The 21,789-nt window shown below is 31.6% G+C and overlaps 1 protein-coding gene across 5 annotated transcripts in view; it reads right to left on the bottom strand.

Annotated features, from left to right (window-relative positions):
• Positions 1 to 471: 471 nt before the first annotated feature.
• The window catches only part of LOC143246536 (protein phosphatase 3 catalytic subunit alpha-like), a 41,017-nt gene continuing 19,699 nt past the window's right edge, over positions 472 to 21,789 (bottom strand). For 4 of the 5 annotated variants that reach the window (XM_076493404.1, XM_076493402.1, XM_076493399.1 and 1 more), the window contains exons 10-13: positions 19,923 to 20,000; positions 14,489 to 14,573; positions 13,851 to 13,948; positions 472 to 12,028 (exon numbers count right to left, since the gene is read on the bottom strand). In XM_076493404.1, the coding sequence (XP_076349519.1) occupies positions 11,835 to 12,028; positions 13,851 to 13,948; positions 14,489 to 14,573; positions 19,923 to 20,000 (455 nt within the window). In that variant the 3' untranslated portion in view covers positions 472 to 11,834. The remainder of the gene's footprint in view (positions 12,029 to 13,850; positions 13,949 to 14,488; positions 14,574 to 19,922; positions 20,001 to 21,789) is intronic. The other variant, XM_076493401.1, reaches the window with a different exon arrangement.

Raw genomic sequence — 21,789 nt, 5'->3', positions numbered from 1 at the left:
GGTCACATTAGTATCTTTAGTGCAGTAGTACTCTTTAAATACAGGATTTCTAAAATAATACAAAGGAACTGTAATTGCAGACATCTAAACTTATATGTCCACTTGTCTTAGGCCTAACATTAGTGAAGTCTGCTGTGTGAGGTGCCTATATTCAATATAGAGATAAATTAACAGTTACCTGTGCATATTTTTTGCTTTAGTTTAGTTAGAGCTAAACTTTACCTACTATCAATAAATAATATAATGAAACTGTAATATTATTCTACAACCTGTTGTTAGACCTTTTTAAAAACTTTTGAAATGAAGCTTGCAAATGTGTTTAAATAGTAATGTGTCAGTGCATTTTAGGACAAACAAAAACAGTATACACATAAGAAATATTAGTTGAAGCATATTAATCACACAGTATCTGCACTTTTTTATGGATATGTTAGGAGACAAAGAAAAAAGACCAATGAAATTAAAATATTCAAATACAATAACTTTTTTAAACTTTATTTAACACAAAAACTTTACAAGAAAACTTCACAACATTTATAGAAGTTGAAATATTTAAATATTATGAAAGAGAAAAAATTGCTTCAAAAACCAGCCTAATTACAACCACTTCTACAGGGTTAAAAGTTTTAACATTCCATTTCTAAACTTGCAAAGAAACATACATATATATAGATATATCTTTAAATATTAAAATGATGATAATAAGATGCGAAAAACAAGAAAATAATCATAAAGTTAATTACTCAGTAACATGTAGGCAGTCATGTATATTAATATTTTTTTGTTAGAGGAATACGTTCTAAGAACTGTTTGAATAAACACTGTACAAAAACAGAAACGTTTCTCATAATGATGAAAGACAAAAAAAGATATGAACAAATCACAGCCTGATAACAAATGTGAATAATTTATATATAGATATATACAGGACACTGAGATTGTGTGTATATATATATATATATATTTAAAATTAATAATTATACATGTAGACATGGCACAGTTTAGTGCATATATATTTCTAAGTTAAAACACTTTAGTACTGAGTAAAAACCTAATTATAAGCTACAAAATTGGGGCTTCTGGTGGGAATGTATAAAAAATAACAACATAAAACTAACAAAAGTAATTCCACTAGGCTGAAATATTTGATGAATGAAATTAAAACAGTACAGTTTCAGTCAGTAAAGGTATACTGTAAGAAGCAGTATGTTCCAGTAACAACTTTACCACTCTATTGTCATTCTACAATACTTTTCTGTAATGTACAGCACAGAAGGAAGACATAATGTTGTTATCCCTCACTTGAAATGCAATGTTATAATTTGGTTGCATTAATGCCATTAGAGGTTCTGCTATCCTTAAATATTACTCCTGTACCCTTAATCCAAAGTATAGGGTAAGATCATAGTCAGATTCCATAACCAACACTTAAAAATTCTCACTATGTTGACCATAGTAATAACCACAGAAGTTTGTAGTTACAAAATGAGCTTAGTGCTGCACTGAACTGTGCTCACAACATCTGTGCTAAGAAATAATTTTTAGTAACACATCAAAAACATTACTTTACTTCAACATGCTTTCAAAGTTGGCAAGTTTTCACTTCACATTTCTTACCTAAACAATAGATTGCATATCTCCAGACAGGTTTATACAATTGGAGCCATTAGCTTAATCTAAGATATTCAATTAAAAGATAACCAAGTGTTTAACACTGAAATTTGTATAACATTTTTCCAATGTATTAAAAACAGTTTTAAATTATTTAAGTCAATTAAACTTTTCTTTAAAATTACAGGCTAATAAAATCATAAATGCTTAAATTTGAAACCACTATTAAAACTTTTCCTAAAATTTATGAAGTTTTTGACAATGAAAATATTGGGCAAATCCTGTTCAAGCTTATAATGCTTTAAACCATCATATATAACATCTCGTCATAGCAAGTTAATAAATAGAAAATAATTCATTATACACACAGGTCACGATCAGAGCATTTGCTGTTTCCATTAGAAACTAGGCAACTTAAGAGTTTTACAATGTAAAGCAGGGTCTTATTACATTGAAAAATACACTAATACCCTGCATATGTTTTGATAATACTAATATTTTGGTAAATATAAAATGTACCTCATTTAATTTTTTATTAAACAGTGACAAATTAAACTTTTTAGTTAATTAGTTCTCCATTAATCTCCATATAAAAGTGATTTAAAATGCTGTTATACATAACATTTATCCATATACATGAACATAGCGTTAGGCCTTTCATTAGATATAATGTACTATATTATTTGTGCTTTACATACAGCTTTATCAAACCAAACTGTAACCATTTCCATCTGTTGTCTATACTGAAGGAACACAAATATATCCAAGCCTTTAATGATTTACATATATATTTTCATTGTCTTTACAGTTTACAATGCATTCATCTAAAGTCATTAAAATTATGTCACTGTAGTGTTATATTGTAAGCTTTTCATTAGTTGAAATTATCTCAAAGTTTTAGAAATCAAGAAATGTTCATATTATTTGACTAATGGTAGAAGTTAATCTGTTTCTCCACTCCACATTCGTAACATAATAGTCATGATGATGTTCAAATGTTGTTTTTTAGAGGTAGTGATTAGAATGAAATTTTATTGAAACAGACACATGTTCAATACCACTTATTAATCTAGAAATATTTTTAAATGAAATGCCTAGTATTGCTCATTGTATTAGGTTGAGGAAGAATTTGTGAGCATTTTTAAATAATTTCATTCAAGCATTACATGCAAGACTATACAATACTTCAATGCATGAACACATTACACCCAAAACATTTATTATGATACTTTATTTCACTGCACTCTCCTTATGCATGTGGCGCCCTCTATTAAGTTCTACCAACCTATCACTTCCAGTTTTGGCAGAAAATGAGAGCACCGATTTTCAGTGTGGAAGAAAAGTTGGGAGAAGTAAGTACCTATCAGAAATACACTTTCAGTATAGGAAAATTATAACTTCCAATACTGTACGTACCTTCACTCACATAAATTGCTAGAACCTTAACACTGTAGAAAGATGTTGCATATATAGGTGGAAAACAGAGTAGAGCATCCAGTTGAAAGTGAACTATGGTTGGAAAGTGATCTGAACGATGCAACATTTATGAAGTTCAATCCCAGAAATTATAACAGTGGGTGAAATGAAAAGGATGTATCCCTAGATGTAGAGTGGCTAGGTCATGATGACCTGTATACAGCAAGTCAACTGCATCCAAAACCCAACACATGCTGCTGGGAACTGATTTCCATATGGGGATATGATAAGGATCATACTGTTGGCAAGTCAAGTACAAACCCAAATCCAGGCACTGGCTGCAGACACACACATGGGGAGTAGAAAAGAGGATCATACTGGCTTCATCTCAAGTTCATGAGACCAGAGTGAACCTAGTGCCCCCCCACCCTGACTTATGAACTGGGCACATGCAAATATAATAACTTGATAGCTTGATCAAGGAACTTGAAATCTGGTGCAAAAAAGATGTCTACATAATTCAAATAATCTTTTCCAATGTGAAATTGACCAGAACCACTCCATGTACATTAACACTGAGAGACAGCTGAAGAGAAAGAATCACCACAATCTGCAATTACCCACACCATGACCCACAACACTGATAAAGTATAAATGAGAGAGGAATGTAGACATCTAATATACACGTGTGAGAACTTATGTTGATTGGATTTTAGAATGAGGGATCCCAATCAAAGGGCAAATTGAAATTCTGAATTTTCATTCCCATATGATGAAAAGACTTGAAATAAAGTACAGGATGATGACAATAAAAAGGAATAAGCCAATCAAATCAAAATCCAAACTCTACTGGTGGGGATAGAATAAGAAATATCTCAAACTGAAGATGGTTGCCAAAAAATAAATTGGTGTGAACAGACACACCAGAAGGAAGCCATGTAATATGACAGTGAAAAGCATCTACTGAACATTGCAGTCTATCCAGATCAGGCCTAAGCTAAAGGTTGGAAATGGAAGGGAAACTGTTGAAAAGTTTTGAGGAGGAAAGAATGGTTCAGATAAAGAATATATGTAGGATGATAAAAAGTATATACAACATTAATGGCAAATAAATGAATCAGACCTCTAATGTCCATATGCTAAAAGGAGAAGGAAATAAGTCTTAAGGGAAAGGTGAAACAAGGAGCATGTGAAAAGTGGTTTGAACAGAGGAAATGTGACATTCCAGTTTGGAATGGCAGCTCACCATGATGGACAATGAATCAGGAAGGAACATATCAACAGGGAAAGCTCAGGAGAGGTAAATATCTTATAGTATTAGGAAAAATAAAAGTTGTGGGACAAGACTGCCCAATAAACTGAGATTAAGGAGAGAGAAGACATCTGACTGAAAAGCAAAGTGAGAAAATCTGCAATTTGAGTAACAGTGGGTCAATCAGCAGAAAACACTTAACCCAGTGATCAATGAAGGAAAACATTTCATTAACATTGATAAACTTTCACGGAGGAAGGGCAAATAGAATGAGCTAGAAATGAAGCTACTTGTCAGAATAAGCTAATTTTTTCACCAAGGACTGGATAAAAACCAGGTGGAAAGATGGATAACATAAAGGGTTTAATGAAACATTGGTGGTGACTAAGGCCAACAAAGAAAGAGGTAATGGAGGGGTAAATTGGAACTGGAGAAGTCATGGCTGAGCTAGCCAGTAAGGAACAATCAGGACTTGACATGGAGCAGTATGGATGGTCAGATTCACTCAGTGAAGAAGTCAAATGAGAGGATAAACATATAGGTATTTGTTAGTTCAATCCTGGCTGAGAGCATCAACAGTCAGAGCAAGAGAATAAGGGACTGGAGACCAAAACACAGGAAGTTTTTAGATGAAGGACTTGGCAAAAGCATCTATGTGAGGAGTACCCCACTGAAGACAAAGTCACTGCCTAAAAAAGATTCAATGTATGAATAGAGATGAACTGAGAATAGATGCCAACCTGGGGATTGAGATAAAAAATCACTGAAATATTGTCCAAATGGGTTATTACTAGACAATTTCTAACCAGGTGGAGAAAATAAACCAAAGCCTGATGTATAGCAAGAAACTCTAGGATATGGATATGATAACACCTCTCAACTGCAGATAAATTCCCCAAAGCTTCTGGAGATAGACCCATAACTCCCATCCCCAAAGAGATCTATCCATGAAAATGTGTAAATCTGGATGAAGGAAGCAGGACACATGCTGACATGCGAGTTTTGTCCAACCACCACTGCAGATCCATATTGCAGAAAGAAAGATAATAAGAGAATGCAAAGAATCCCCTGCATAATTTGACTGGATGTGAAGTGCCTGTATATGAGCAAAACCTAAGGGAATAGGAGTTACCATGAAAGACCACATTCCCAGAAGAGATAGAACCTAACAAGCTGAAATAGAGTGAGCTGTAAGAACATGGAGAACTGACAGCTACGTGAAATGAAGTAAAGGAAAGGTTGGGCCTAACTTAGATGGGTGTTGATAAAATACCCAAATGACAAGATATTTCATAGGTTGAAGGAATGACTCATCCAACTTGATTAACCAGCCCAATGCGACTGCCTCCATGGGCTGACTCATGTATGGAATGAGCTAAAAGTAGCCAGTCATGATGAAAGCACAAGTCGAGAACATGTAGGTGATGAGCAAACACTCTGATTCTGGCCATCTGACAGAAAACATATAGGGCTGAAGCGAGCCCAAAGGGCAATATGTGAAACTGATAAACCACTCCATAATAAACAAACAGAAAATATGGTCATGACAGATGAAATATTGGGATATGCAAGTAAACATTTGCAACTCAGATGTTCACAAACCCAGAGAAACAATTTTGTGCTGAAATGAGTAGACTGAGAAACTGTTTGAGGTGGGACAAATCTATTACAGATCATCAGTTTCTTGTTCTATTGAGGACAACAAACAGCCTAGAGAAAGAAGATGAACAAATTTAACAGCCTCTGACAGATGTTGGGCATGTGACAGGATGCTGAGGCATAGGGAAGGAAATGGGTACCCAAGACAAAGAAGGGGGGAAGAGAAATTGGAGGACAAGTCACTTTGATAAAACCTAAACAACCCATTGATATGTGGTGAAAGACTGCCAAAGGGGAACATATTTGCACAATCAAGCACTCACTACACTAGAACCCACTGGGTGGTCAACAGTACCATTTATATAAAATAAAACAAGATGAGGAACCCCTGGAAGGAGGAACAGGTAGGGCTAAGGACTAGAACAGGAATCAGTAACAGGGGCTTGTTGTGGTTCTGAGTGTGATGAACATGCTATCAGACAGGTAAGAATACAGTACTGATACAAAGACTCCACACATGATTCCAAAGTCTCAGGTACATAGTTGTAAACGTATCGCTAGAGAAAAGAATCTATACATGAATTCCTTAGAGAACTGGATAACAAATTAACCTGGGACAAGAGTACATCACAACCCAGAAGATCCCAACAACAGAGAAACCATGTGTGTAAAAGCAAGGGCCAAGGATGACAAATGAGCCAATATGGAGATAACAAGGGAGAAGCTGACCTCAGAGAGGAGAAGAATAATAGATAAATACCACAGAAGTGACATAAGGTAAGACAGATACATTAAAATTGGGCACAAGTTAAATAAACAGAAAAATTAGGGACTGTCAAAAACAGTCAGCTTGATAGTAGGCCAAAGGAAACTGATCCACGCCTGTATAAGGTGAGGCATGCTAATACCCTCCATCAAGCAAATTATTCAGCACGAGCTGAAATACCCAGGAAGGAAGGGAAAACTAAATACAGAGAGGAAGAACTATTGTGCAATGAAGAAAGACAGGAATCATAGAAATTGAGGAAAGGGATAAAACATTACATACCTGAGAAATTATGTCTAAAAATGCCATACTAGGTTTAGCTGATCCTGCAGGTTGGGCATAAGAAGATATGACAACATCTGATGGTGAAAATAAGGATATCAAAATTTTCATTGGCCCAAATAGGTTTAGCTCATTCAGGAGGAAGTGGGGACAAGTTCAGAAGAATGTACTGATTCATATATTGACCAATCTCTCAGCAAGTAATCACTAACAAATCCAATGATGGATCACCCCACCTGCAGCCTGTGAAAGAATGCTTGTAGGAGGTGTGATACCTGAAGTGGTAATGAACCTTATAATTCATTTATGAATATGAATTAAACAAAAATACTTGATAGACAAATGCAAATATAAGAGAAAAATGAAATGAAATAAAGATTGGAAAATTAAAGTAAAAGACATCTTCATTATAATTAAAAACCATATGAATAAAAAAATCTCACTTCAGAGTTGAAACTATTAAATTAACAACTGAAAACCACACAAAAAGAGAGACAAGCGAAAAAAATGTAAAAACACGAGTACTGTCAAACAAAAAGTGATAGAGCTAATTGGAGAGAGTCATACGTGTAATGAGGGGATGTCGCACTTATTGGTGGAAGGTTGTTGTGCAATGATCTGCATGAGAAATGCACTGGAATTAATCAATTCCAATTGAGGGGGAGAAAAAGGGCTTGGGCATGCAAAAAAGTATTTTTGCATATAGGAGATAGTAGTGAATGAGTGCAGCTATTTATGTCAGTGGAGGTAACATACTGTGTACTGTATTGGAATGTACTCATTTGGGTACATTCAAATATCTTGAATAACTACGATATTTTAGTTCCAAACAATTTCCAGTGTGATATCTTACACTAGCTTGTTTACTTATGCATGGTGTTAAGAACAGACTAATAAAATATCTAATCCAATAATAAAATTCTCATTGCAAACATACCACAGTAATAAGTGGCTTTCAAGTTTTTCTGGACTTTTCCCCTGATTTACCTAAAACAAAACAAGCTTGTTTCAAGCTTGTAGATCATTTTCTAGTTTTTGAACAAGGGCAATTTCTAAACCTAAAATCTGTTTTATTGAAACTGCACCTAAAGCATAATTGTTTGTATCAATAAGGGAACAACCTTTTCTGTTTTGCTACTGTTTACAAGAAAAGCACAAGTAAAAACAACTTGTAGGTTCATAACAAATAAATACACCAAAATAAAGGTATATAAACACAGTCTATTCATACTGACAAGTTTCCAGTTTTAATCCTCTCTGGTAATGTGTGTGTATATATTTTTTTCAGCCAAGAAACTAGATATTTATATAAGCTCTGACGTTCATGTATAACTGGTTTTACTCTATAGTTAAGTATTCCAGAAATTGTGTGGAGAAGATTGGGTTAACAGTATGCCTGAGAATGTAAAACAGAACTTTTAATAGTTAGATAATTTTAAACAGCTCTTTAGACAATTACAGTAATATTACGAATTTGTTGAACAAAAACTGGGAAGATAAAAATAAAACTATGCAACAGCATACTAAGCCTAAATTATTAACCTTAACTCTCACAGGTTTAAACGTGTTAAAAAGCACAATGGAAATGAGATAACTTTGGAATGTCTTGACTTTTGTCTTAGCTAATAATATACTAAAATTACAATATCCATTAAATTCAAAATAAATACTACAAACTATCATTAGTAAGTGTGGCTGACTCTTCATTTGTGCTTGCTTATCACAGTTTCTTTTTATTCACTAAAAATAATCTTTAAACTCTTTAAAAGCAAACGTTTTTACAATAAATTTCTTTCTGAATAACAAAAATGTAAAGCCAGATTTTCTATCAACTTGAACTCTTTTGTGGGTCAATTTCTGTGAAACAGTCTCATCCAAATAACCATTTCCTATGCTACACATGCATATTACATTAAACCTTATGCAACATAAAGCAAATTGTTTAGAACATATAGTTATATTAAACCTTATACAGTATGAAATAAATAATGCAAAGCAAATTAAATAATTATAATAAAACTTAATGTTAAATATTTGCTGATATTAATTACTGAAATACAACTGAAAACCTTTTTAAATATGACAAAAATTTCATGATCAGTTGTGTAAGTTGTTGATTTAATTAAAATAAATGTGTAAAAATGTATGTGGAATCCAACTTCTAAAATGCAACTAAAATTACTGATTGATATATGTAAGCCAGGTAAATGATAACAATAAGAATGTGATACATAACTTATATAATATCATATAAACAACATGATGTGCAGAGTCTGCCATTTTATTCTTGTGATTACACAATAATAATGAAAATTATATGAATTAAACGCAAATAATTATTACTATACAAAAATCTAGAAAGACAAACAAACTTGTAATCCATAAATGGCATAAATTCTTGAAAAACAGAATAGTAAAGATTTATAATTTTAAATTTGAAAATTTCAAATTAATAATGTATTCAAGAGCAAGTGTACTTATACCAATTTTTCTTGTTCAACATATTTGAAGTTAAGGGCTCAAGTCTTTATATGCACATAACAATGGTACAATCCTGTCAAAATGGTTGCATATTCTGGTACCATCCTTATATCTATGGCAGTTTTACCAGTTTTTATAGAAATTTTGTGCTGCATTCTAGAGAGACTAAATGGTTTTATCCATTCTGTTAAAATTATGCTATGAAAGGTTTGAAAAAGTTACAGGTCCAAACCTAACTATACCTCATCAGTCAGGTTCAAATGAAGAACTAGTCCATCTTAAGCTATCAGTAGATACAAACTTATATGCCTGTTGCTCTCATCTTTGACTACACTGTGAAACATGCAAGTTCAAACAAAACCTGTTAAAGTAAAACTTTCAGACCAGAAAAAAACTATCACTTAGTTTTTCAACATATATGTATGCTAGAAATATGATAATTTAATTTTTTTCTAAAGCAGCTGATTACGATTTTGATACTTTTTTTAATTAAATTTACAATAATAATAAAAAACAAAACTTTTATTTTTAGCTAAATTAATTCACTTTTCAATCTGACAGACTGTAGACCATAGCGAATGATGCATTCTCTGTTGTGTTGTTCTTTGTATATGTTTTCAGGACTTTCATTCATGTAATATCCAGTTGGTTTACTGTTTATTGTCAGCTTTAGATAAAGGACTACTGCAGGTATAAAAGTCTAAGCTTAAATTAAGTATCTACATACTCCAGAATTATGATATTACTGAAGATGTTTTATTTCTATACCTGGTATGATAAATAAGTTCATCAAGTTTGTAAACATTGAGACGCAATCTACTCCTGAAGTCCAACTAAAAATTTTTATTTAGTTTTGAGGAGTAGCAGGATTACAACAAAACTACTGACGTAATGAGCTACACAAATAGAACACATCTACAGTATTTTACCAAGTTGCATAGAGAGCAGAATTATAACAAAATTATTAACATAATGTACGGCACTACTGAAATACATCTACAATCTCTCACTAGTTTGCATAGAGAACTGAATAATAATAAAACTATTGGTACAGTGAGTTTAAGTTCTAAAACACCTTTATAATCTTTCACCAAGTTGTATAGAGGACTGAGTAATAAAAAACGTTTTATTGTAACAAGTTTCATGTGTTACAATGTCTCTTTCAGCTTGCAGAATTGAAAGATTACAAATATTGTTGATATGAGGTGCTACTACAATACTAAAATACATCTATAATCTCTAATGAGCTGTGTACAGGTGCTGAGTAAATACAATGTAAAAAGCATCAGTGATTACTACTACTATTAACATAAATTTAATCTTTTCGAAACAAATATCCTTTAATATGGTGAAGAAAATTAAAAAGATGAACATTCCATATGGAAAGTAAATAAAAATAACTGTGTCTGTATATATATATTTCATTCAATTGAACAATATTGTAAACAATGACATTTAACTAGCTTTTACTAACAGACCTTATGACACATTTCAAGCTTGTCATTAGTATTCGTTAACTGAAAACAATTAACAATACAGCCACTAATGAAAGGCCTGGAAAACCTTAAGTCTTGTATATTAGTGATATCTGTCAAGTTATTTTATCTTCACTCATTCAGTCTTGTTACATGCTTTTAATAAAAGAATTAAAACACTGAGTAACAAAATAAAATAACATTACTTTCCGTTATAAGTACACAGTTGTTTTAGTTTTACTGTTTTCTTATGTCAAACTAAGAAGGTCGAATACAATGTGCTCATCCAAATGAATTGAAATTCTGCCTCACTCCATTATTTTAAGAAAATCAAAAGCTTCTGAACATCTTAACACAAATACCTGTGTATGTATGCATACACATTCAAGAATCCTTATTAAAAACCATTGTATCAACATTTTGTACTGTTCTAATCTATCCCATCAGGAGCAAATAAAGTTACACTCTTAAGGTAATATAATCAACCCTAACAACTCCAAAAATCACAGCTTGTGAATCTTTTAACTATTAACCGACCCAGAAACAGCAGCAACTTTACCTTCCAGCTCTATGATTGTCTTGATTGTTTAGACTCATGCACAAGTGAGTGCAAGGTATTTGTAAGTGACAGTGGTAAAGGTGACAAAACTCTCACTTATCATTATAAACGACATTTAGTTAAAACAACCTCTGACCGCACTTTTAAAACATCATAACAATTAGAAACTAAGTAAATGGGGAAGGCAGAACTGGCCCATGGTACAATATTGTATCTTCAATATATAAGTTGACTCAGTAAACAGACTGTCACAGGTAAAAACCCATCCTACAATGGCTGGGGTACTAGGAGGGGCTGTATAGCTGACAGAGAGAAGAATCAGGTTATCTGCTCTCTGTCAGCTTTCCAGATCTCTATATTCTGCATTTAGAGCCTTGAAATCTTACTACAATCTCATACATTATTGGATAGAGTATTGAGGTGGGTTTCTATAATCTGCTCTGTTGACCCTGTTGGTACTTGAGACAGTGGAGATGTCAGTGGAGAGGCATCCTTCCTTGGTGGCATCCTCTCATTGATCTTATCTAGACCTTTGGCTTCTTCAAAGGATGTAATCTTGTGTTGTGGTGAGATCCCTGTTGCGATAACTGAAATAATAAAAACATGCTTAGCTTGATCTCCTCCACATAAATCTCATTAGACTGTTTATATATACATGAAAACAGTATCAACTGTTTTGCTAGTGAGGCAAATTTTTTATTCTTTATATTAAACAATTAATCATACTCAAAAAAAGTTCCAACAGTTACTCAAACCAAATAAAATTGCAACTACTAATTAGCTGACATTTTAATTTAAATAAATGAAAGAGAAAAAAAAATCGAAAAAGTATTTATAAAAACGATTCATCCACAATTTTAAAAACCAAAAAGTAACTTTGATGAAGAAAGTCTCACCTTTTGAAAATACTCAGATTATAGGGTTTTGTACTTGTCTCTAAGTGTCATGATATAAAAGTGTTTAGTGTATATATTTTCATTTAGTTTTTTCTGTGAATGAATACTGTATGATTGTTGTGGTTTTTTTTATTATAGGAGAGTTGAAAGAAGGTGATAATTGGAAATTGTGTTTGTAACATATTGGTGTAAAGAATATAGCAAGCAGATAATTTAGTAATAAACATATAAATAGTACGAGATGAGTGGGAAATAACACACAGACAAACACAACAGGAGAATAAAGTCACAGTCCAGGAAAAGTTTCCTATGAAGTTTAGCTATGGTAGAAGTGATGGGCCTAAAAATCAACATAGGTATAACATTTAATGTACATGACTAACAGAAGAAGAAGAGGAAAAAAAATGTATTCCATCAAAGACTGTTTCTAAACTAATTAAATCAACTTGAGTACACTTTGACAAAAGGAGCTAATGATATTTTGAAGAAATAAAACCAAACAATTACTGAAAGAGTTGTATATGATTGTGATAACTCTCATTAAACTTGTAAATAACTTATACACAGAATACTAGTGCAATAGAAATATAAAAAGGTCAACTGAAATTCTAAATAACTGAATGGGCCTAAGTAGGCTTTTGAGAAGAAAAGAACCATGTAATGTTTATTATATCTCTATGTTCTCTAGAGTGTAATAAATTTGTTGTACATACATTGAACTAGTTTCAAATACATATATAGATATTATTTTGAAAACAAGTGGAGTGCATGCTGTTCCTTTATCATTGACTTTATCACCAACAAGTCACAAACACCTACTGTAGAATAACCATAAGCCTAACAATAATACAATGTATAAATATGTACACTATAAGAGGTAAATAAAAGCCTTTAACCCTCTGCTCTTGGTATCCTTTACTGCCCATAACATAAAGTTTCAGTGGCTTTTATTAAACTATGTTTTGTTTATGTTATACCAATTTGTACAGCATAAAGTCTAAACTAACAATCCATACTTTAATACTATGTAATTCTTAATTCTAAAATGCAATATTTAAAAACAAACTACTGATTTTTTTCAAGTGTGAGACACATGACACATAGGTGGAAAGGGACAATCTATTACTCAGACAAGGACTTTAAGAAAAAAGAGGGTGGTGAACATGTACTCACTCCAATCTCCACAATATATCAATGATTTCAGTGGAATGCTTTTCTCTGGCAACTTGCTACTCTAAAGTGTTTGAAGTCACTACATATTATAACCTCTATCTATCCAAATTTCACACTTCTTCCAAAGATGAACATATTTTCCAAACATTAGACAGACATTCTGATTCAGCTCCAAAGGAATGGGAAAATTTACCTATGTTCATCACTTTATAATTCTTTAGTTTGAATTAATTACTTTTTCATCATAGCTTCTTCACACAATAAACTTTTCAATTAAAATAAGCCTGACATAAATACAAACATTCATTATGTATTAAAAAATTATCCTATTGGTTCTTACTATTTTTAATAGAAGTCTTTCCTTCAGACAGAATGCCAGAAGGTAAAGTTCCTGATGGTGTTAAGCCTTTCAACTGAAGTACAGCTTCACTTTCCTCTCTAGCAAAACAACAAATCGCAGAGATCACAAATAAAACAGAAACCAGCAAACTGTTATAGTATGCAAACAACCTGTAACAATGTTTTAAAACTGGAAAGATTATATTGTACATTAATCACCATATGACAGTATACTGTATGCACAATATTAGAAAAAGTACTAATTTGAAAGGTATATATTTTTACTTATAACAATTGAGAGACAGCATGTTAGAAAATAAAATGCAAAGTCAAAGAAATTTAAAACAAAGTGCATTGCACTGAAAATTTTTTTAACTAAATGTAGTAGTAATATACAAAAGTATTTGCTACAAACATGCTAAAATTCCTACTCTTTACAAAATATCACAATTTCAATAATACATATATCATAAGGTTTTCCCAATTTCCCCTAGCATTTCCATGCAAAAACCATGCTAGCTATACAAATGTCCGTGTGTTATTCGTAGAATAGTTTTCATACAAATTGTGTAGTATTTCACATTATAAGACATTTTGGACATTCCACATGTTGACCTACCAGTGACAAAGTATAATTACCTTAACACTGAAAATACTCGAGCCATTTTTCCAATAGCTCTAATTTTATTACGGATCACTTCTTTCCTTGCCCCTGCTGTACCACCTATAAACAAAAGGATTTCATTATAAATATGACATTAAATTAGATATATTCTATAAAAACAGGTGTTACAGATACAATATGCACGTTGTTACTGGCAGAGTAAGGGTGTAATGTACCTTAACTTTTAATGAGAGTTCTTCCTTATTTTGCAAGTAAAAATTATACCATCACATAAGATGTACACTGCAGTTAAATGGCAAGTCTTAACAAGGCACAAGTTTACTCACAGAAATGTAAATTATACTAACATCGAGTTTCAAATAGTTTTAAAAATAATTTTGTTACAAAGGTTTTAGTATTTAGCAACTGTGACTACAGTTCTGATATTTTAACAAAAGAACCTACTTATAATTTTTTTCTCCATATATAATATAATACTCCTTCTTTGACTTTAAGATACTCTATAACTGAAGGAAAACACTGGGAAGGGCATTTAATCTTTTACAATAACAATGCATCTTTTTACGATTTTTGCCTTTCACGTTAGCCTGTTATGAAGTTTCACTGAAACTAAATGTGAAAACACAAGCCACCTTCAGTTCTTGTTAGGACTATTTTCAGCCTTTTTTCTCTATTGTATGAAAAAGTTTGTTAAGAAATTTCATTAACATAATTACATAACATGCTATTCACACAACTATATAACCAAAGGGATACTAATTAGAACAATAACAATACAAATAAGGTTAGTGAACGTGCCATGTGTAAGAAATTTATTTTGCTATTCAATAAAATTTTAAACAATGTACTGAAGAGAGATTATTTGCTCTATTTCTAAGGAAATGAAACACTAGGGTCACATAAAAAATTTGAATTTATTTAAAGTATCAGGTAAAACTCAGAAAAATTGAAGAATCAGCAATTTGAGCATCAAAATAAAATTGTACACAGTTTCCACACTGAAACTTACCTAACTCTAGCAGCTGAAGTAATGGGTTGTTCTTTAAAAAGAATACATGCTAATGTAAGGTTTAACAGATTTTTTACGTGCAACACCATATTCAATATGATATTAACGTTCAGCATACTATCTTCTTTATACACATTAATTTGAATTTAACATTCACCAGTCTTGTTACATTTGTTCATGCCAATACATCTTTAATCAAATGTATAAAGTTTCTTTACCATGGAGGTAAAAAAAATATCACAACCACAGTTCACAGTTCTATGTACTACTACTCTACACAGAAGCACATGCAAGCTAAGAACTATCACCTATTGTGGCACAACACTGAAAATTAGGTAAACTGTAACTTACGTGTCATTGGATAAGAGGGAAGAAGGAAAAGAAGTATTTGGAATGAAATTTAAAGTTATGAACATTTAATAGATATTTATTAAAAATCTTAAAAACTTATGTTATTCTAAACCAATATTCAAGTACAGAAAAAATAAATGTTGCAAACAATAATAAGATACTACAAAGTTTGTTAGTACAATAATGTGAATCTTAAAGAAACATGGTTGAGTCTGATTATTAACCACTACATGGAAAGATAACATACACAGTGATATTAATTTCAGTAATATTACTAGGACTACAACCACATGTAATATCACATTTATTATGGTTTAACACCATGTCACTTGGCTATATGTTAAAAACTAAGTCTATATACATCTTGTATTTATGCAGAATCCAGTTGACAAATTCATCAGACAATAATATTCAATAAACAAGAATGTGGGTCATCAGAATATTTTGCCATTACCCATCATACCTGCTAAACCTAAATACGCTTTACATATAATGTCTTAACATACAAGTAAATTTTCATCTCTTTCAAAAATATATAATTTATCACAAAAAATATTTTAAAAAAATTGCCTAGACAAACTATAAAAAAAAATCCAAAATCTGTGGCTTCTTATTATGTTTTCTAAATTTTCCATTAGATTCCTTTGCACATCCTTACAGGAACTGCAGGTAGTAACTTTATTACACAAAAAATGTAGATTACTACACATTTTCTTTACCCTATGCTGATGCAGTTTGTACTCTGTTTTACCCAACAGCACTTAAACATTGCCTGTAGTTATTTTGAAAGCTGTTCTTAACTAGTAATTGTTCATATCACATAGTGTGACATCACCATTCATATACCGAAGAGTTGAATACCACTACTAAAAGAGAAAGGTTCAATTGTTTGTTGAATTTTCACACAAAACTATTTGAGGGGCTATCCATGGTAGTTCTTCTTACTTTTGAAGTGAAGAGAGAGGAGGCAGCTAGTGAATATCACCCACCATTGAATCACAGACTATATTTATCAAATAGTGAGAATTGACTGTCACTTTTATAACATATCCATTGCCCTCAAATGTAGAGTGTAGTTTTCTTTGGCAGTAACAGGGTACAAATTACAGAACCATGGATCTAAAGTTCACAACACTAGCTGCTGGACCATACCAGAAGAGAAGAGAAATCATGTGATACAGAAAACAAAATAGAGATGGACAAGAACATTCTCAAGAACAACAGATTCTTATCAAATGTAAAACACACTTTGAGACAGGCAGAAAAGTTCTGAAAAACTTCTATTGTATGTAGTTTATACACAACTTTTCCTAAAGCAGCACAGAAATGAATATTCATGAATTTGTGTTTTCCATATTTCTTCATGAATTACACTATATAACTGTCATGAAATTATGAAACATAGCTTGTAAAACTGTTGAAACAGAATTAGAATTACCATTTTTATTTAGATTTTGGAAGTTGCTTCACAGGTGTGCACTTGACACCTGAAAGGCACTTAGTGGTCTGGATAGGATTAACTGCAAACCACCAAAATAATTAATATCTGATTGTAAATGTAATTTAAAAAGCAATTACACCAGGCTATATGTACATTCCTCTCTTTTTTTGCCAACAACAGAAATGTTTGTGGAAGGAAAGTATTTGTAAGTCCTTAAAAATATTCAAAATTTACATGCATAACCTTCTCCTTCTGAATAGCATAACACAAACTTTTACATTAGGGTACAAGGATTAAAACAATACAATATTACAACCTTTAACTGATGCTTACAGTAAAGAGGAAAAAAAACAAAGATAAGTAGCACTTTTAACTAGTGTTTACTGCATGTGGGGGAAAAAAAAAGTCTTGACTTATTACCAAAATATCAACTATTAAGTTGAGAATATAAAAGTAAAAACTGCAAAATTTATGACTAAAATGCAGTTGTAAGAACGAACCTCTCCAGATTAGGTTGAAACTGGATTTTAACTTTTAAATACTGGAGTTCTCATTTACACAAATACTTCTTACTAAATGGTAACATACAGCAAGTACATTACAATAATAACTTATTGCATCATAAGTTTTAATACTTATGACTGACTTAATGCAAGTGTCTACTAAATTTACAATCATTCAAACACACCAAAGTTTCCTGAATTTTTCACAGTGGATACTTAGTTCCAGACTTTCTATTAATGCTAAATTGTAACATATACATAAAATTTTATTATTACCTTTTAATAGAAAAACATTTATTATTCTTACTACCTTTTGGTAGCATGATGAAGCAGATTTATATTTAATAGTTAAAGTATCAGGAATCTTGCAACAGCTCATCTGATTTGCCAATCAATTTCAAACTATTTGGAAGTGACAAAAATACTTAAGAACAAAATATTACTAGTTTTAATGTTGTAAAAAAAATCAACATTTGAAATAAAAACCTAATATAGATTACTAATTTGGTTAAGGGCATATCTCCAGTAGATTACCTAAGCCTAACCAGCCAAAAGGATTGAAATTAGTTTCAGTCTATACTTCTACACATTTAAAGGAAACAATTTACTTGACTTAAATGTTCTCTTAATACAACAAGATAGGATTCAAACCTGTAAAACTGAGCTTAACTTTTAACTATTAAAAGCATTTCTAAATTTATAAACCTATAAAACTGAAGAACTGATATTCAGAAATGGCAGTTGGAAAACAATTATCATGTGCCTAAACACTTTAGATATATGAATGATTACAAATCAGAAGCTTTAGTAAATCTCTAATTCTTAAAAATTACATGTATGGATTATTTTATTTCAAAATTTGTGACAAATATTAACTTTTATTGAATTTAGTTATCTTAATAATCCTAAAATTACAAGTCAATCATACAGAAACCATCATGTTTTGATGGAACTTGGGGGAAAACAATCTACTAGAATAATTTATTATATAAAACTATACACAAGTTTAGAGTTTCATCTCTTCTGTCAAAAATGTTAATCAAAATTCTTCCCAAAGAAAAGAGTATATTTGCTCAGCAATATTCCATTCTGACCTTTATTTGCATCACAAGAATGGTTTTTAACATGTGAATGAATACCTAGGACACTCTTTGCACTTAGCATAAGCAACAACAAATGTTTTCAAATTATTTCTTAGGATTTGTACTGATTAAAGTCTAATAACTCATAGTTAAGTACATCAGCTGCTGAACTATCTAAGAGAATGAAAGTGGTTACAGTGAGAAGATCATATCTTTTCTTACAATTTCTTCTCCTTGATTGGATTCTAAGAATTATGGATAACCTATCTTTTTGACTTCTTCAACTTCAAAAAGAATCTGTCATGACTACATCCACAACATTTGAATTTCATGCAGACAACACACTTGAACCTTGTACTTACAACCAAAACTGATTAAAACATGCCTTTTAGGCCTTACAAAAATGTATAGACTAGTTTTGCAGTGAAAATAGGTCTTCTATCAGTAAGTTAATCTGCAAAAAGCAACGGACTTTCATCCAAATATTGACATCAATGGGAGAAAAGCTATTTTTTAAAATGAAGATTTCTTTGGAACAGGTGAAATTATGAGCACAAAAATGTATTTTTTCTAAAGTTCTAATCTGTGAAAGACAATTTTAGTGTTGTTTTATTTTGCACTTATAAAATTTTTTGAAGTCCAAAACATCCATTAGTTTCAGTACAACTGACTTTTGATTTTAGGATTAAAAATTATTTAAGAAAGAGGAATACAATTATATATATGCAAAACATATGAAATGCATATTTTCAAATTAATTAAGAAATGCAAAGCCAAGCTTCATTACTACAAATAAGCAAACCATAGGTTATAAATTTGCAAGTTTATTCTGCCAACTAAACAACTTATAAAATAATAAAACAATTAGTCATCTAACTTCTTCGTGCATAGTAACAGTAAGTTTTTTCATGAAAACAAACAACCTGTGTGCTATTACATCTCTGTACAAAATATTGTTTTCCAAATTCCATGGTTCATTTCAAAAACATCTGGTCTTTACATAGAAAAAACTGAATATGTGATGATACTAATTTGAGATGAATGTTTTAGAATATTACCAACCTTCAAAAGAATCATCATCTTCAGACATTAGTTCATCATCGGAGCAGATCTTCAGAAGGTTCACTAGCATTTCAGTGACTGTAATTAGTATAAAAAGCATTCTTAACTGAAAAATTATTCATGAATATTTATGATCTTCTACATGCTAAAACTATGTTCTTTATCTGGTTAAAATATTATTTTTTGCATAACTATTTTATGTTTTTCATATAATCTACTCACAGAAACTCTATGAGATTCAGAAATTGATGCAATCTTGACTCTTGCTATGATGAAGTATTATTTTTGAAATATCTGGACTCCATACATAGATAAACAGGACCATAAATTTACTGACTAAAATACTAAAGCCTTTCAGCAATAATTAACAAAACAGAAAAACACTGACAGACTATCACGATTTACAGCTTGTTAAGTGTGGAAATTTTAAGTACTATACCATTCTCAAGCGTAGGAAGTTAACTTTCAGGAACTTGAAATTGGGCATGACTTTAACCTTGATTTTTCATGCCAGAAAGCTGTTTCAATAACTAATCATGCTATCAAATAATGAATTTTAAATTCAATTTTCACATCACATACCTCAAGAGTGACTAACAGAACTAATAACAAAATGATAAAGTTAATTAAAGCATTTTCTGAGCAATACATATCAATATTAATAGTATTGTGTCCCCTGGCTACAATGTAACTTTCGTGGGAGGCAAAGAGACCTGTGTTACAACAGAGGAAAGAGAATATGGTCGTACTGCCCATTACTGTATGTATTTACAGCTTTATAATTTTTTAAGTTATCTTTAATTGCTACAAACATTAAAATACAAACAAAAATATGTATTGATATCAAAATATTGTCAGTAAATGGCATTTATTTAGTTGAATAACTTCTTTAAAAAGTACTGGAGGTTTGTCCAACTTGTTTAAGATGAGCGTTGCCTTCCTCCTACTATCCATTCATATATTGTACCAATCAGGACACCCAACTCCCTCTTAATTTGCATTTTTGAAACCTTATCTATTACTCTTTCAGAAACTCTTATTGTTTCTTTAATAATGTATAATTTCTTCTTATTTATGTTTGACATTATCCATAAACATAAATCTAATATAATAATACAGAACAATTATACATTTATAAACCATGTACAGTAATCAGGTAATCACAATACTGAGTATATACTAATCTAAATATAAGTAACAGCTTTATAATCAGGTACCACTGTACTTCAGTTAGACTGAACACTGAGTTACTTTTTAATAGTAAAAATAGTTTGAAACAAATTATTTGTGAAGACTTTTGGATGATTAATTTTTATTTCTGAAAAGGATAACTAACATTATTCTGTGTATCATTAGCATTTACTAATACTGTGAAAATTCTGCCACTGACATCAGATTTATCAATGTGGATTTATTTATCTTTTTGTGTGTGTAAATTTCAATACGAAGTCTGTTAAAAAAATACACGGACTGACGTCATAAAACAAAATGTACTTTATTTAGAAGTTACAGGTCTGGGACCCCTTCAAAGTACTCTCCTCCCCAACTCACACACTTATCCCAATGGTGTTTCCACTTGTTGAAACAGTCCTGGTATGCTTCTATTGTAATGTCCTCCAGCTCCTTCATCGCATTTGCCTTCATCTCGGGAATCGTCTCAAATCTTCTTCCTTTCAAGGGTCTTTTGAGTTTGGGGAACAAGAAAAATTGCAAGGAGCAAGGTCAGGTGAGTAGGGGGGGGTGGCGAGGAACAGTGATCGAGTGTTTGGCCAAAAACTCACGAGTTCTGAGGCACAAATTTCGTAGCAACGAGGTGCATCTTCAATTTTTCAGTCAAAATCTCGTAACAAGATCCAACTGATATCCC

This window comes from Tachypleus tridentatus, chromosome 3, assembly GCF_004210375.1.
Source record: "Tachypleus tridentatus isolate NWPU-2018 chromosome 3, ASM421037v1, whole genome shotgun sequence".
NCBI classification, from domain to species: Eukaryota; Metazoa; Arthropoda; class Merostomata; order Xiphosura; family Limulidae; genus Tachypleus; species Tachypleus tridentatus.
The sequence above is the reverse complement of the archived record's forward strand: the minus strand, read 5'-3'. Positions and strand labels throughout refer to the sequence as shown.